The 13,805-nt window shown below is 52.9% G+C and overlaps 1 protein-coding gene and 1 pseudogene across 1 annotated transcript; one reads left to right on the forward strand and one right to left on the reverse strand.

Annotated features, from left to right (window-relative positions):
• Positions 1 to 930: 930 nt before the first annotated feature.
• On the reverse strand, positions 931 to 12,516 carry LMAN1L (lectin, mannose binding 1 like). Its single transcript, XM_006922623.1, has 14 exons — positions 12,339 to 12,516; positions 9,795 to 9,949; positions 9,581 to 9,688; positions 9,419 to 9,477; positions 7,821 to 7,920; positions 7,327 to 7,450; positions 6,231 to 6,286; positions 5,489 to 5,621; positions 5,039 to 5,190; positions 4,309 to 4,378; positions 3,849 to 3,918; positions 2,888 to 3,011; positions 2,111 to 2,238; positions 931 to 1,071 (listed from the first exon to the last, which is right to left on the reverse strand). The coding sequence occupies exons 1-14, from the start codon at positions 12,514 to 12,516 to the stop codon at positions 942 to 944; spliced, it is 1,587 nt and encodes a 528-aa protein (XP_006922685.1). The 3' UTR covers positions 931 to 941.
• LOC112471747 lies at positions 6,687 to 6,805 on the forward strand (annotated as a pseudogene).
• Positions 12,517 to 13,805: the final 1,289 nt, after the last annotated feature.

Here is a 13,805-nt window from a genome sequence, read left to right on the forward strand (position 1 = left end):
ACCTCCCAAACCCCTCCTCACCGGGGGCGGGGGGCATTCACGGGGCTGAGGAGGCTCTACCACGTGCCCGCTCCGCGCTCCCGCCTTCCCCACGTGCCTCCTTCAAAGCCAAGCTCTGCCCGGCACTGCTGACAGCGGATTAGGGCCTTCGGTGGTGGGGTCGCTCCCCAGGGGAATGGGCTACGTTGATATGTGCCCAAGAACCCTGCTCCCCACTCTCCCCCTACTTCCTCCCCACCCTGGTCGCTGATAACCAGGATTTCAGCTAGGAGTTGAGAGTAGTTGCAAAGGGCAAAGACCCAGCCCTGTACCCTACCCCACCCTTCCCCCAAACCTGTTGCCCCAGCAGCTGCCCAAAGAGCTTGACTCTGGAAAAGGGAGGGAGACCATAGAGCAGAGAATCCTAATTATGGCTCTGTGGGTTGCCTCATAGAGTTCTGGTTGTGCCTGACCTGCCTACCCCTGGAGCTGAAGGGAATAGGGGGAGAGAGAGTTGTTAATGGTGATGCTGGCTGGGCTGAGGCAGAAAGGGCAACTGGAGACACCTCTCCTTGTTCTGGTGAATTTGGGAACAGAATTATACATATTTGTGACTCTTTCTCCCTCTGTAGTCCAGGGCTCAAGGTTTGTGGGGTAATAGGTCTTTTGGAGGTCAAGCCAGGCCTTGGCCTCCTTTCCTGCTTGAAGCCCACTCCCAGCAACCTCTCCAGAAGAGGCAGAAGCCTTCAGAGAGATTAAGGCAAACTTGGAAGGTAAACGAGCATATCAAACCATGGAGAGAGGGAAATCACCTTTAATAAAGTTGGAGCTTCTCCAAAGCTGAGGTGTGGGTAGGAACTGGGCATCCAGAGGGAGAAGATACTGGCCTAACCCTCCGCCCCCAAACATCATCCACTTCCCAGTGAAGAGAAGTAGACACTCCTTTGGGGCTTTGAGGTAGGTCATGCATGCATGCTGGGGGAGAGGGGATGCCTCCTCAGAGCCCCCAGGGCCCTGGGGATACATGGTTCAGGACTCGGGGGTAAGGGGCCGGTGTGCAAACAGTCCTGAAGTCTCTTGTCTAGCTTCTGCCTGCTGCCAGAAAGAGGAGAAGGTTACTAGGACCTCTGCTTCTGGGTTTTTGAGATGTAGTTCCCTACATTTAACTATACTCACTGTGCCACAGCCTCCCCTGCTCTGGGAACTTCTGTGGCTCCTTTGGCCTGTCCCATCAGGACCACATTTTCCCCCTGGCATTCAAGGTCTGTCTGGGTGATTCCAGCCTTATGGCCACCATTACACTCCTATGTTACACATAAGCCTATCGTCATCCCGCCTCATACCTTTGCTGTTCTCCTCACCTGGAGGTCGTCCCCTTTCCTACTCTACTTTCAAAGCTCAGCACACTTCACTGCTCCTCCTCCTCCAGGACAACCCTTGCACATACTGCTTCTTGTCTTGAAATTCCACCAACAAAAACTGTCAGTCCCATTTCTGAGCTCTTTAGCACACCCTACATCTCTAAAAGTTTCATTTATTCAACAAACACTCATAAAGCAGAAATAGTGACTTCTCCCTAACTTTTGTCATTCCCTTTACCAATTTTCACAAACTGGTCTGACAGTACTGAACTTGCCACTTTTCTCCAAAACAGAGTGTTTCTTTCCTGCTTCCATGCCTTTTCTCATGCTGTTACCTCTGTATTGATGTCTTTACTTATCTTTTCAGGTTGGAAAACTAGTTGCCTTGATGACCCACATCAAATGTCCCTTCCAGTTCAATTCCCTGATCTCTCCAAGCTGGGTCAAATGCTTTTTCTTGTACTTTTATAGCCCCTGAGCTTCCTGCCATCATGGCACTGACCACACAAGGTGTGACTACCAGGTGCATGTCAGTTTCTCACACTAGAGAGTGAGTTCTGTGAGGGCATGATCCAGATGGGACCAACAACTGAGCAGGTGGTCAGTACTGCCTATTGAAAAAATGGGTCCTAGTCTGGGCACTGCTCATTGCCAGCTGGTGGACTAGGCAGGTCCCCTTTGGGCCTCAGTACCCTACTCTCAAATCAAATGCCTATGCCCCAGAACCAAGCCAGGTAGGTGTGGAAAGTCCTGCCTATGGGAAGGCCCACCTGAAGTGCACATAGCAGAAGAAGCCTACAGTCTGAACGAGGAGGACGAACAGGAAGATGTAGGGCTGCAGGCATGAGGAGGTCCCTGGGGGCTGGCCAGGTGGGCGGGGGTCCTTGGTTGATGCTTTCTGAAAGGGGAAGTTCTCAGGTCTTGGATTAGCTTCTTACCCAGGAGAGGGTGGACCTGGAACCTGAGCCGTTGTGGGCTCTGTTTCCCTCTCCCAGGCTTGGTTCTCGTTCAGAGGACTTGGAGAGGGGGCAGAGTGCAAAGCTGCCTCCCCCACTTTAGTTACCACGGCTCCATCTGTGGGAATAGTTGGGAAGGCCTAGGGCCTGGGATTATCAGGGAGCTGAAGGTTTTTGAGATGAGAGAGGAAGAAATAGCAAAAGACAGATAATGATGAAGGCAAAGGAAAGAACAAGATGGGGCATGCATACAGTGAGGAGCAGGCTGCTCTGAGTGATTTTGGGCATAGCCAACTCCCATTTCTCTTCTAGTTATTGAAGGAGTTGGACCAAGTGGTCTCCAGGGCCCTGCTGGCACTGAGAGTCTGTAGGACTCTCCAGAGAGCAGAGAGGGGAGAGAGAAGGTAAGATCTGTGTCCCAGCATACACATGTGCATGCACACACAGATACAATTACAGGTGTGCCTGCCAGGGTTCCCAAGAAGGAAGGGCTAAGGCAGGAAGGCCTGGGGCTGCAGAAATGTTAGAAGAAAGGGACTGAGCCTAGATCTCAGGAATGGAACTTCATGGTGTCCCTTCCTTTCTTCCTACCACTGGGCCCAGAAGGTCCTCTTGCAGGAGGCTCAGAATCTGGTCCAGCTCTAAGAAATGATGCTTGATGCCCACAGGCAGGTAGAAGACCTTGGCTCTTGAGGCCATGTGAGTAGCTGCATCCCTGGTGGGAATGAAAAACAAGAGAGAAGACTCGTTACCCCTTCTGGACGCATCCAAACCACCGAACTATTTCTCATAATCCCTGCAGGTAACACATGGATGGGGAACAAGCACCATCCATAGGGCCCCTTCTTGGGAGGCTGTTCTTACCCCAAATCTTCTTCTTTGATCTCAAGACAGCTTTAGCTCAGAGAAGGATGTCTCTAAAGCTGTCTGTCTCAACCCCATGCTCCCTGGACTCTTCTTGCTATCTCCAGCCCCCAGGAGACTTAGCTCTTCTCTCTTGTCACATCTTCCCACCCCTAGCCATCTAGATGGGGGGTGAGGCAGGGGTCAGGTGGAAGCCACAGCATCCAGCCTGAAGCCTCCCTCTTCCCCAGCATCAAGGTGACCCCCTTACTCCCATACTCTATGGGTTGCTCCAAGTCCTAGCCTAGAGTGGGATACTGGGAAACTGGAGGGGTCAAAATGAAGTCAGGGACCCCCTACTACCAGTAGGCCTGATCTTCGCTGTATTCCTTTCAAGGCTCAGATTTACTAACCCTCCCTGGGATGGGAATGTTGGGTGGGGGCCCTCATGCAAGGCCTCTCCCAGTGAGAGTTGTTTTGAAAAGAGGGCTTTCAAAACTTTAAACTTGATTCAGTTAAATTTAGGTCAACTCAATAAACCTAACTCTGCCCCCAGCCCCTCCCTACATACCAGGCTTTGGGCTGGGTGTTCAGGAAAGGATGAAAAGACTCAAGGGCTAAGGGAGGAACTTCAGGTGGAAAAGCAAGTTGGTGGGGTGGGGGTCCTCTCCCACCTCCTCAACGATCCCTCCTCACCCTGTGCCCTTACCTCATCTCTTGCAAGTCCTGGAGCAAAGTCTGCTGTCCACAAAGCAGAGTGCTGACCTTGGCAGAGTCCTGCAGGAAAATCAGCCTCTTCTTTAGGGCCTAGGCACAGCCCCTCTCTTCTCAGAGTCCACCTTCCCCAGGGCACTGCAGCCCTCTTCCTTCTAGAGGCCTTATCAGATTACCTGGCCCTCCTCATTATGGACACATTGAGTTCATCTGCCCCCTGTCTATCTTGGCTTCTGGATTCCCCTCCTCTCAAAGCCCTCTCCCTGAGGGTGGTTCCCCCCCAAGAGTGGCCACTCATGGGCTTTCTCAGAAGCCTCCCCACCTACTTTCCAGAAGTGGATCTGCCCCTGAAGAAGGCAGAGGCCTAGTCCAGTATTCTCCCCATTTCTCCCAGGGCATAGTCCAAGCTGTAGCTGGTCAACTCCATGTGCTAGGGCTCCTGCATGAGCCCGTCTTACTGAGTGACCTGGAGAGGTGGCCATTCCTCTCTGGGGTGGATAGAATCTGGCAGAAGGAGTCCTGGGCCTGAAAGTAGGATCAGAGAGGCCTAGCTCTTGAGTGTGACACCCTCGCTTCTTCCTCACTCCAGCAGCCCAGCCTTAGCTACTCTAGCCTGGGGACACAAGATATCAAACCTCAAGCTTCCAGAGCCCAGCAAAGCATACAGGAGCTGCTGGCCTCTTCTGCCCAGCATCTAACATCTTGACTCAGTTCAAGTCAGGCTCCAGGCTGGGCATGCCATGGGGCATGACTCTCCGGGGAGAAGCCAGGATGGCAGTAGAGATGAAATGAGGATTCTGGTGCATCTGAGCATTAAGCAAGCCGTATGTGAATCAAGTCACATGTGGAGCTACATGCACCCAGTCTATTTTTGTCACTTGTCTACAGACCCACGTCCAAATACCTGGCATCTCTTCTCCCCAGCCCCAGCTGTGTGGCTTCTTGGGCATTTGCTTGTGCAGAGCTATCCTCCTGCACACTCCCCTGCCTGGCAGGTCACCCCATCCTGCGACCTGCAGTATTTCACCCCTGTCCTCCTTTCCCTCCAGACCTTGGGGGACACTAGTTTCCAAATATAGCAATGTTCCTCTTTCTGGACACAGGGAGCCCACTGGTGCCATGAGACTCAGTATCTAGGATGCTCAGCTTCTCCAGGCCACCATGGATGTTCAAGGGGCTACTCACCCAGGCTCCCTCTGGCCTGGTCTGGTCCGGGGACCCCAATTGCTTCTTCCACTGCCTCTCAGCCTGGGCTAGCTGCTTGGAGAGACCCTGGAGAGCCTGCAGGATCTGGCTGTGTCTGCCCAGTATCTCCTCCAGGTAATAGATCCTTTCCCCTGGAGATTGGGGCAGAGCTGGGACAACCAGCCAGCTGGGGTGGGGCAACAGACACTATCTATTGGTGGCTTCTTAGAAAGGGGGCCCAGAAAAGTGTGGCTTCTGCCTCTAAGACTCTCCCCTGGAAAGTTGTATCTGGGTGGGGTGTGGGGACAGTACAAAGCACCTGACCCCAAGGCTTGCTTAGATATGGCTTCCACCTCCCCTTTGGTTAAAGGACTCTTGATTCGTAGGGAAGAGGATCCTGTGATACTCAAATGGGCTCCTACCCCACCTGCCTACTCCTTGGACCCCTACCCTCTTCCTGGTCTTTGGAGCTCAGCTTTAGAATCGTGTCCTCCCTGATGCCCAGAGCCAGCCTTGCCCGCAGCTCTTTCAGCTGTCTTGCCAGGCGGAGCTGCTCCATCTCCAGGAAGGGCTGCAGTGGGTGCTGGAGGAGAAAGACAGGAACTAGGGCCTGAAACCTGTGCAAGATCCAGGGACAAGGAAAGCCTTCCCACAGGGCTCCCACAAGCCCAGTCCCCTTCCTTGACCAAACATTCACCCAGCAAGGAAAGAACTCTGATTCTCCTTCAGCTCACCCACCAGGACCTGCAATTTCTGGGCCTCTGTGCCTTGCTCCACTGCCAATCTCCACACCCTTCTCTCCCACTGCAGCCCAGACACCAATAGCTCTCTCAGGCCTCAGGCCTCTGTCCTCACTGCTCCTCCATTCAGCTAACTGCCTCTGTTCCTTCAAGCTCATCTCTTCCAGGCAGCCTTCCCTGCTCCTCTGGTTAGTTAAGACCCCTTGTCTGTGCTCCCCAGCCTCCAGCCAGCCTGGGAGGTCCTTGAGGACAGGGCTTAGTTCTGGGTCACTTCTGCTCCCAGCACAAGGCCTGGTCTGAGGAGAGCCCAGAGAACAAGTAGAGATAACCGTTGGAATGGCAGGTCTGATGGTGCCATGACATAAGTAGAAACATCTGGGGAGGGGAGGGGTCCCTGGGCTGGTCCCTCTCCCCAAGCCCTCCCCGCAAGGCAGGCCCAGGGCTGGTATCACCTCTGGACCTGGCTCACTCAGACTGAAGGTTAGGAAGGACAAGACATCATGGTCATCTGGAAAGGAAGGTAGAGAAGGGAAGGTAAGACCTCTAGCCTCCAGTAGCCCACTCATTCAGCCCTCAATCCTCAGGCTCCATTATATTCCAGGCAGGCAAGAGATATGAATGACCCTGGGCAGCTCCGATCCTTGACTGGCTTACCTCATAGATGAGGTATGAGAGTCAGCCAAACAGATGGGTGGGCTGTGTGAGTTGACTGTCCCCCCTTCCAGCCAGAGGTGGGCCCCCAGTGAGTAGGAAAATTGGATAGTCCTGGGCTAGAGCCATGAAAGCAGGCTGGGCAACACCCTCGGGCCTCCAGGGAATGGCTGCTACTGGCAAAAGTGACCACATGGTGGCACCTTCTCAGTATGGCTCTCTGACCATGTCACTCTCCTTCTCAGAAACCTTCCATGGTCTACGTCCATGCTACCCTGAACAAGCCTGATCCCATCTGATCTTGGAAGCTAAGCAGGGTTGGGCCTGTTTAGTACTTGGATAGGAGACCACCTAGGAAGACTAGGTGCTGTAGGTGTAAAAAATAAATATAAATAAAAATAAATAAGGGATTGTAAGCTGACAAGATCCTTGCAATCTGTGAGGTCAACCAAGGGTTTCCTTGCCTAAAAAAAAAAAATAAAAGAAAATAAGAGAGAAACCTTCCATGGCTCCCCAGTGCCCAGACTCTAAAGACCAAAGTTTTGGCATTCATGGACACTCACTAGCTGATTATACCTTACTTTTCAACTATGGGTCCCTCCATGGACTCCATTTTATCCTTTGACCCATCTCCCTAAGTGTGTCCTTTTTCCACTTTCCCCAGAGCTCCCAGCTAGGGGCCCTTATGAGGCCAACACTAGAATAAAAGTTTCTCATGTTTTATTCTATCTGAGACTTCCAGGAACTCTGTGAGGCAGATAGGAGAGGACTCATGACTTGCCCAGGTCACACGGTAAAGATGTAGCTGGCCCCACACCCCGTGTTCCTTAGAAGGTGTGCTCAGGATGATTCATTAGGCACCATTCCTCTGCTCTTACCTGCCCAGAAGGCCCTCACCTGCCCAGAAGGTACTGGTGGCTGCTGAGACCCCAAAGAAACCTCCAGGGGCCAAAAGCAGGGGCCCCACATCAACGCAAACTTCATCTGGATCGCTGGGAGTGAGGCCACTGTTTAAGGACACCTGAAGGCAGGGAGGAATTGAGCCACCGCCTCTCCCCTGCCCCAGCAGGGGTGATTGTCCCCACCTCTGGCTCCCTGGCTCCCCTATCCCTAAAGGTGGGCAGGGAGCCACAAGGTTTAGTGTCAGAATGTTATGAAGGGGTTTGTACACTTTGTCTCATGCTAGCCCTCACATGTATGTTTTCTGGGCTAGTTAGGATTCAATGTAGGAAGGAGGATCCAGTGTATGCCTTCCCCATATATGCCAGGTGTCACAGGCACGAATCTGTTGGGGTCATGGGCAACAGAGCACACAGCATCTCTGTAGCTCTGAGCCCTGCAATCTGCACACCCTGCCCAGAGGACCGACATAAGCAGGAGGGACCACTCACACGCAGCCTCTGCCCCCAGTAGGTGATCTGCACTCTGAAGGGATATGGCCGGTTCCGGAAGTCCCGGTAGCAAGAGCCCAGCACCTGGCTGGCTTCATCCCTGTGGGCATTTGGAATACATCTGGGCTATGCAGGACCCAGGGCCTGGCCAGGGGGGCAGTCCCAGAGGCCATTCTGCCCAGACGAGCAGCGCCACATCCCCCAACTGGACGACTGCTGTGGGACATGTCCCTGTGATCGAGCTTGAGTCTCCTTGCTACGGTCTGCTCCCTTCGCAAAAGAGAGGGGCAAGAGAACAAGCCCTACCTGGCAGAGTATGGGGACTTGGAGTTTCCAGAAGAGGCCAAGGGCCTTTCTGTAACTCTTCCCCAGGGGACAGAGCCTGGACCCTCAATGGGCTTCCAGTCTTCAATCCCCTAAGCCCACCACCTCCTCCCACTCGTCCCTCCCTCCTTCTCCTCTCTTTAAACTCCAAATTTCCCTGTGCCTCTGGGTAAGTCCCCTTTTTCCTGTCCCTCTGCTGAGCTTAGACTGTAGAACAAACAATACGAGATGCGTCTTAGTGGCCTAGGACAAAATCACCAGCCCGCCTGACCTGTAGGGCGGTATAGCAGGCTCTGGGGAGTTAGGAGGAGGGTGTTGAGCCCGAGACGCCTGGAGTTTCTCTGTGCATACTGACACACAGACGCTGATCACACCAGAGTGCCTGTCACTGCCATCTTCAGCCCCAAGTGAGATGGCGCAGAGCAGGGAGAAGCCAGCTCTAGAGCAGCTACCTGCGTGTACCTCATAGCTGTGACCTTGGCAAGTAATCTCAGCTTTCCAAACTCCCACTTCCCCATCTTTAAAATGAGGATAATAATTGAAACTATCTCATAACATTGTCATAAGGGTTAACCAAGACATGAATGTAAAGTACTTGGCGCTGCGCCTGGCATACAGTAAGCTCCACTCCATAAATGTTAGCAATTATTCTCATTGTTATAAGCTAAGGGATGTTTGCTGAGAGACACTGACAAACTGGCCCAGCTACTGAAGAGGCAGCCAGGTTGGGGAGGGAGGGGAAGCCACATCATCCGGGAGAAAGGGAAAGTCACTAGCAGTCAGGCAGCTGGCACAGGGAAAGGGTGTGGACCCTCCACAGGCAAGGCTGACCTCAAATCTCAGCTCTGTAAGAGCTGTGTAACTTTAGGCAAGTAACTTCACCTCTCTGGGCCTCAGCGTCTTCACCTTAATTAGAGACTAATAACTTTCACTTCTCAAGAGTGTTGGGGGGTCACATAAAATGATGTGAGTAAAAACATTCAGCATAGGCCTCACCTGCTGCTCTTGGGTTGGATGAATGGAGGACTCAGTGGGGAGGTTCCCAGGAAAAGTAAGCAACTCTGGTCCTGGGCCCAGAGGAGGCACAGCTGGGACTGAATGGGGAGGAGTCCCAGGGTAGCAGCCATTGGCTCAATTGAGCAAGGCTCAATTGAGGGCACAGCTCTATCTAGGAGGGTTGGGCTCCCTGTCAGAGGCTGGGGCAGGGGCATGAGTAGGCAGTGTGGGTACAGCCCAGGAATTGGGGTAGGGGGTCAGTTCAAGCAGGCCCTTACCGAAGCAGCTCGTAGGGGATATGCCCGTTACTGGCCAGCACACGGATGGCAGGGCTGTTCTACATGGGAGGTAATGAGAGGCCTGAGCCATGGGCACGAGGAGAAGGGTGAGGGTGTGGGCAGGGAGGAGGGTGAGGATGTAGGCAGGAGACCACTACTCACCTCAGTATCTTGGGCCGAGGAGTCGAAGAGGATCCCGATGCCGTCCCTCGAGGCCAGCCCCCCCAGGACAGAGCCGATTTGGCCTCTGCTCTGGGTGTACCACACAGCCTGTAGGTCCCAGTTACTCAACTCCCCTGTGGGACACTGGAACCCTGGGCTCACCACCTGACCCCTGACTCACCCCCTCAGCTGGGACTTGGGAGAGGCCACTCACCATGCCCTGGGCTCCCCGGCGCCCTGGCCCAGTCACCCGCATCTGCAGCTCCACCTCCCAGCCAGAGAAGAGAACGCGGGCCCTGCTCCACATGGCACCACTTCTGTTCCGCATGGAAGGGGCCAGCCGCACTTCTTCCAGGCCCAGGATGGCATCTGCGGACCAGGGCAGCTCAGGGCCTGGGTTCCACTTTCCCCTTCTCCCCATTATTCTCTCTTATTGGCCTGGCTGGGCTCTGTGAGGAGGAAGCAGGTAACATCAGGCCTGCCATTAAGTACCAGGCCAGCTGGTCAGATGCAGGAATCCACTGAAGAAGTGGGCATTGGAGCCTAGCACAACTGGGGGGAGGGGGTTTGCCAGGGGAAGGTAACGGATGCCAGACCCATGCAAGAGCAAGGTGCCTGCATTCTCACTTGAGCCTCACCACAAGTCTGTATGGTCTGTTTTCATCAGACCCCATCTTACAGATGAGAAAACGGAGGCTCAGAAAAGTTAAGGACCTAAATGGATTGGAACTCAGCTCCGTCTAACTCCAAAGTACAAGCTTCTTCCACCAGGAGAGAGCTTTGTGTCCAACATTTTCTGTTTTTCAGATGAGGAAACTGAGGCCCTATGAGGGAAAAGAACATGCCTGAGACCATAGAATACAGGAGAGCACTTTGAGAGAATAACCAGGTGGAGGGTCCAGTGTGCCCAAATGAGGCTGGGGGCTTCCTGGTCAGGGAACTCAGGGGCACTCCAAGGTGAGCAAAGCATGAAAGCAAAAGTGGAACTAACCTGCAGGACTGGGAGGAAAGGGTGAAGGAGAGAGACAGACAGACAGACAGACAGACAGACAGACTGTGTGTGCGTGTGTGTGTGTGTATGTGCATGCACACGTGTAAATTATCACTGGTGAAGGTGGTGGGGACAAAGGAGCTCTATTTTGTAGGAGAGAGAAAAATGGAGAGAAACTGAGGCAAGCTTGGCAGGAACCAGGAGAAGGGAGATCAGAGACCCCACCCCAGCTGGCTCCATCCTGCCAGCCTGGAACCTGGCCCAGGGCCCAGTCCCTAGTCTCTGCCAGGAGTTTCTGTAGACTGCTATTCCAGCCTGTTTGCTCAGCAAAGGCCAGGGCTGGGGGGTGGCCAGGCTCAGAGGCTGCAAGGCCAGGAGTCCTGGGGGCCCTTGAAAGTCACCACTGCCTCCAAAGCGACTTGCAGGAGGCAACGATTGCCCACTATCTATTACAGTTATGCCTTCAGCCTTATGTGGATTGTTCATGGGACCTTGCCGCAGACAGTGGGCTCCTTGAGCCTGACTCAGCCCTGCGTCTCTAGGCTGGGCATAGAGGGGAGTGGGGGAGGGAGTCCGATAAAAACATAAATGAATAAATGAATAGACAATGAGCATATCACTGGATGATCTTGAGAATATGCCTCTGATCTCCCACATGGTCTGTGACACCCCAGACTTGGTAAGGCCCAGAGCAGTGAGTGTGGTACAGGCCCTGCCATTCCAGCCCTGAGGCAGAGCCTGGGTTGGCGTTATGATAAACAGCCCCTCCTTTGTTTACTTCCTGTGCCTCTGTGAGGAGGACTAGGCCAAGACCCTGTTATAGGGCCTATCATCTTAAATAGATATTTGTTCTGGTCTTAGTCAAGAATAGCACCGTTTCTCAGAACTTACTTCTCACAGACACAGAAATACACAATAGATCTGCTTTCTCTCTTTGCTTTGCTGCTAGGAGGCTCTGAACCAGATCTATTGCCCAACTCTGAAGGGTGAGCGGACCTCACAGCATGTGTTTTGGCAACAAGCTAAATTCCTGGACTCATTTCATGCCAGGACCCCAACCCTAAGCCTCATTCTTCTTGCTTACTCCTAATTTGAGCTCTTCTCTTTTGCATAAGTCCTTGTAAGTCCTCAGATATCCTTTTTGAACAAGATTAGGTAGAATACAGACTCTTTGTAGGTTTGGGTTTGGAAGACCCTGAACACAGACCTGTGGGCCAAGACATTCTCATGCCTGCTTCTACCCAGCACACATACAGAGCAGGGTTGGTGCCTCTCTGGCAGAACAGTCAGCTATAAGGGTGCCCTATCCAGGCAGCCCCCACCCCACCCCCATAACCTCGTTCTCATGGACAGCCACAGGCCTGACAGCATGGAGTCAGCAGAGTAACTGGTCTAAATTGGCTTGTGTCTCTGTGTCTGGGATTCAGCATGTGAGCCTGTGTGCGTGTGTTGACGGGTCCAAGAGGCAGGGTCCTCCAAGGAAAGGAAGAGGAGTAGAAGAGAGAAGCCATAGAGCAGAGAAAGAAAGAGGTAGAGAGAAGAAACTGAGGCTGGTGGATGGGGGTAGGGTGTGGTGGGTGGAACAGGAGACAAGCCTGGGAGGGGTCCGGGGCCCCAGGCACTGCCTGCCCCAGACCTGGACCCATCTTGGGCAGAGGTTGGTACTGGCAGGCCTATTCCCCACCAAGTCACAGCCCCCCTGAGTGATCAGCTGCTCTGGCATTCTGAGGAACCCCAGGAATGGTTGGTCCCCACCCTACCCCTCACCTCCATGAAGACTCCAGAAGGGTATTTCAGCCCCAGGCAATTCCAACCTTGGTCCTTTGAAGCTGAGCTTGTACTCAAACCTTCGCTGAGGAGGATGGCACCCCTCAAGGCTGTGGGGGGCCAAGAGCAGGAGGAGGAGAAGGTAGAGAAAGGGATCAGGACGACTGACCACCAGCATTGTGAAAAGATCTGGCATCTGGGCCCTGGGTGGATCCCTAGCTGGGAGGCCGGGGAAGGGCTCTGGGAACAGACCAGGTGGGGAGGAGCTGGGACTGGCTAGGCGCTGGCTTTTGGCACTGCCAGCCTCTCTCCCTCCCTGCACAGACATCCTGTTCCTTCTAGGCCTGACCTCAGGCCCCATCCCTCCCTTACCTCCAGCCTGACAGAGCCCAATCTCTGACCCCTGACCCTTGGCCAAACTGAACTCTGCCCCTGCTCCTTGGTTCTGGACATCTTTCTATCTTCCTTCAGCTCCAGCAGCTCAGGGGCCTCAGGGATCACAGGGATGGACCCACCTTTCAGTAACTCTGGTCTCTCCTGTTGGCTCAGGACAGGCCTTCACATCCTGCCTCTGTCCTGCAGATGGATGTCCTGACAGTCTGGCCATCATCCACCCCATGCTTCCCTGTGCTGCTCTTTCCACTATAATAATGCTGAGCTCTCTCCCATGTTCCTGAAGGCTCATGCCTCCGAGCAGCCTGCTTTCCTCAACAAATAAACTATATGAAAAACAGAAAGAGACAAAGCAAACAAATGCAGTGTGTGAACCTCGTTTGGAGCCTAATTTTAAGCAACCAATGGGGAGGAAGAAATGAGACAATTGGGGAAATTTGAACAATAGACATTTGATTAAATTAAGAAATATTGTTAAAATTTTTAGGAGTAATAACGGTATTATGTTATGTTTTCAACAAGTCTTTTGTCTTTTGGAGAAACATACTAAAGCTTTCTGGAGGAATCGCTATAATGTATGGAATCTGCTTCCAAATATCCTAGAGCATGGGGGGCATGGCTGGTACAGCACTGGCCTTGCGTTGAAACTTTTCCAGTTGGATGGTGGAAACACGTGGGTTCCTTATAGTCTCCTCTCTACTTTCATATGTTTGATAACTCCCATAAGGAGCACATTTTTAAAAAGTAATATATTTTGAGTCTTTTTATCCAAATAAATGTTGGTTTTAGAGTGGTCAACTTGCCAAGAATTCTGGATAGCTGAAGTTTACTATACTTCGTAAGTTCCCAGTAGGATTTAGTTACCGAAGCTCTGCAAATTAATTAAAATCAAGGCTGTAAATGGAAAATTTTAGCACATGCTAAAAGGAAAGCTTCGTTTCTCAATACTAAACCCTCAGCCAGCTCCACCCGCTTTCTCCTGAACCATCACAGCCAAGCTGTGGAAATGTGGGCCCCCTGAGGCCCTGCTTCTTCACCTACCCCTTGATCTTTCCCGCTGCTGCCCCTGACGCT

Source organism: Pteropus alecto, unplaced genomic scaffold, assembly GCF_000325575.1.
Source record: "Pteropus alecto unplaced genomic scaffold, ASM32557v1 scaffold38, whole genome shotgun sequence".
NCBI lineage: Eukaryota > Metazoa > Chordata > Mammalia > Chiroptera > Pteropodidae > Pteropus > Pteropus alecto.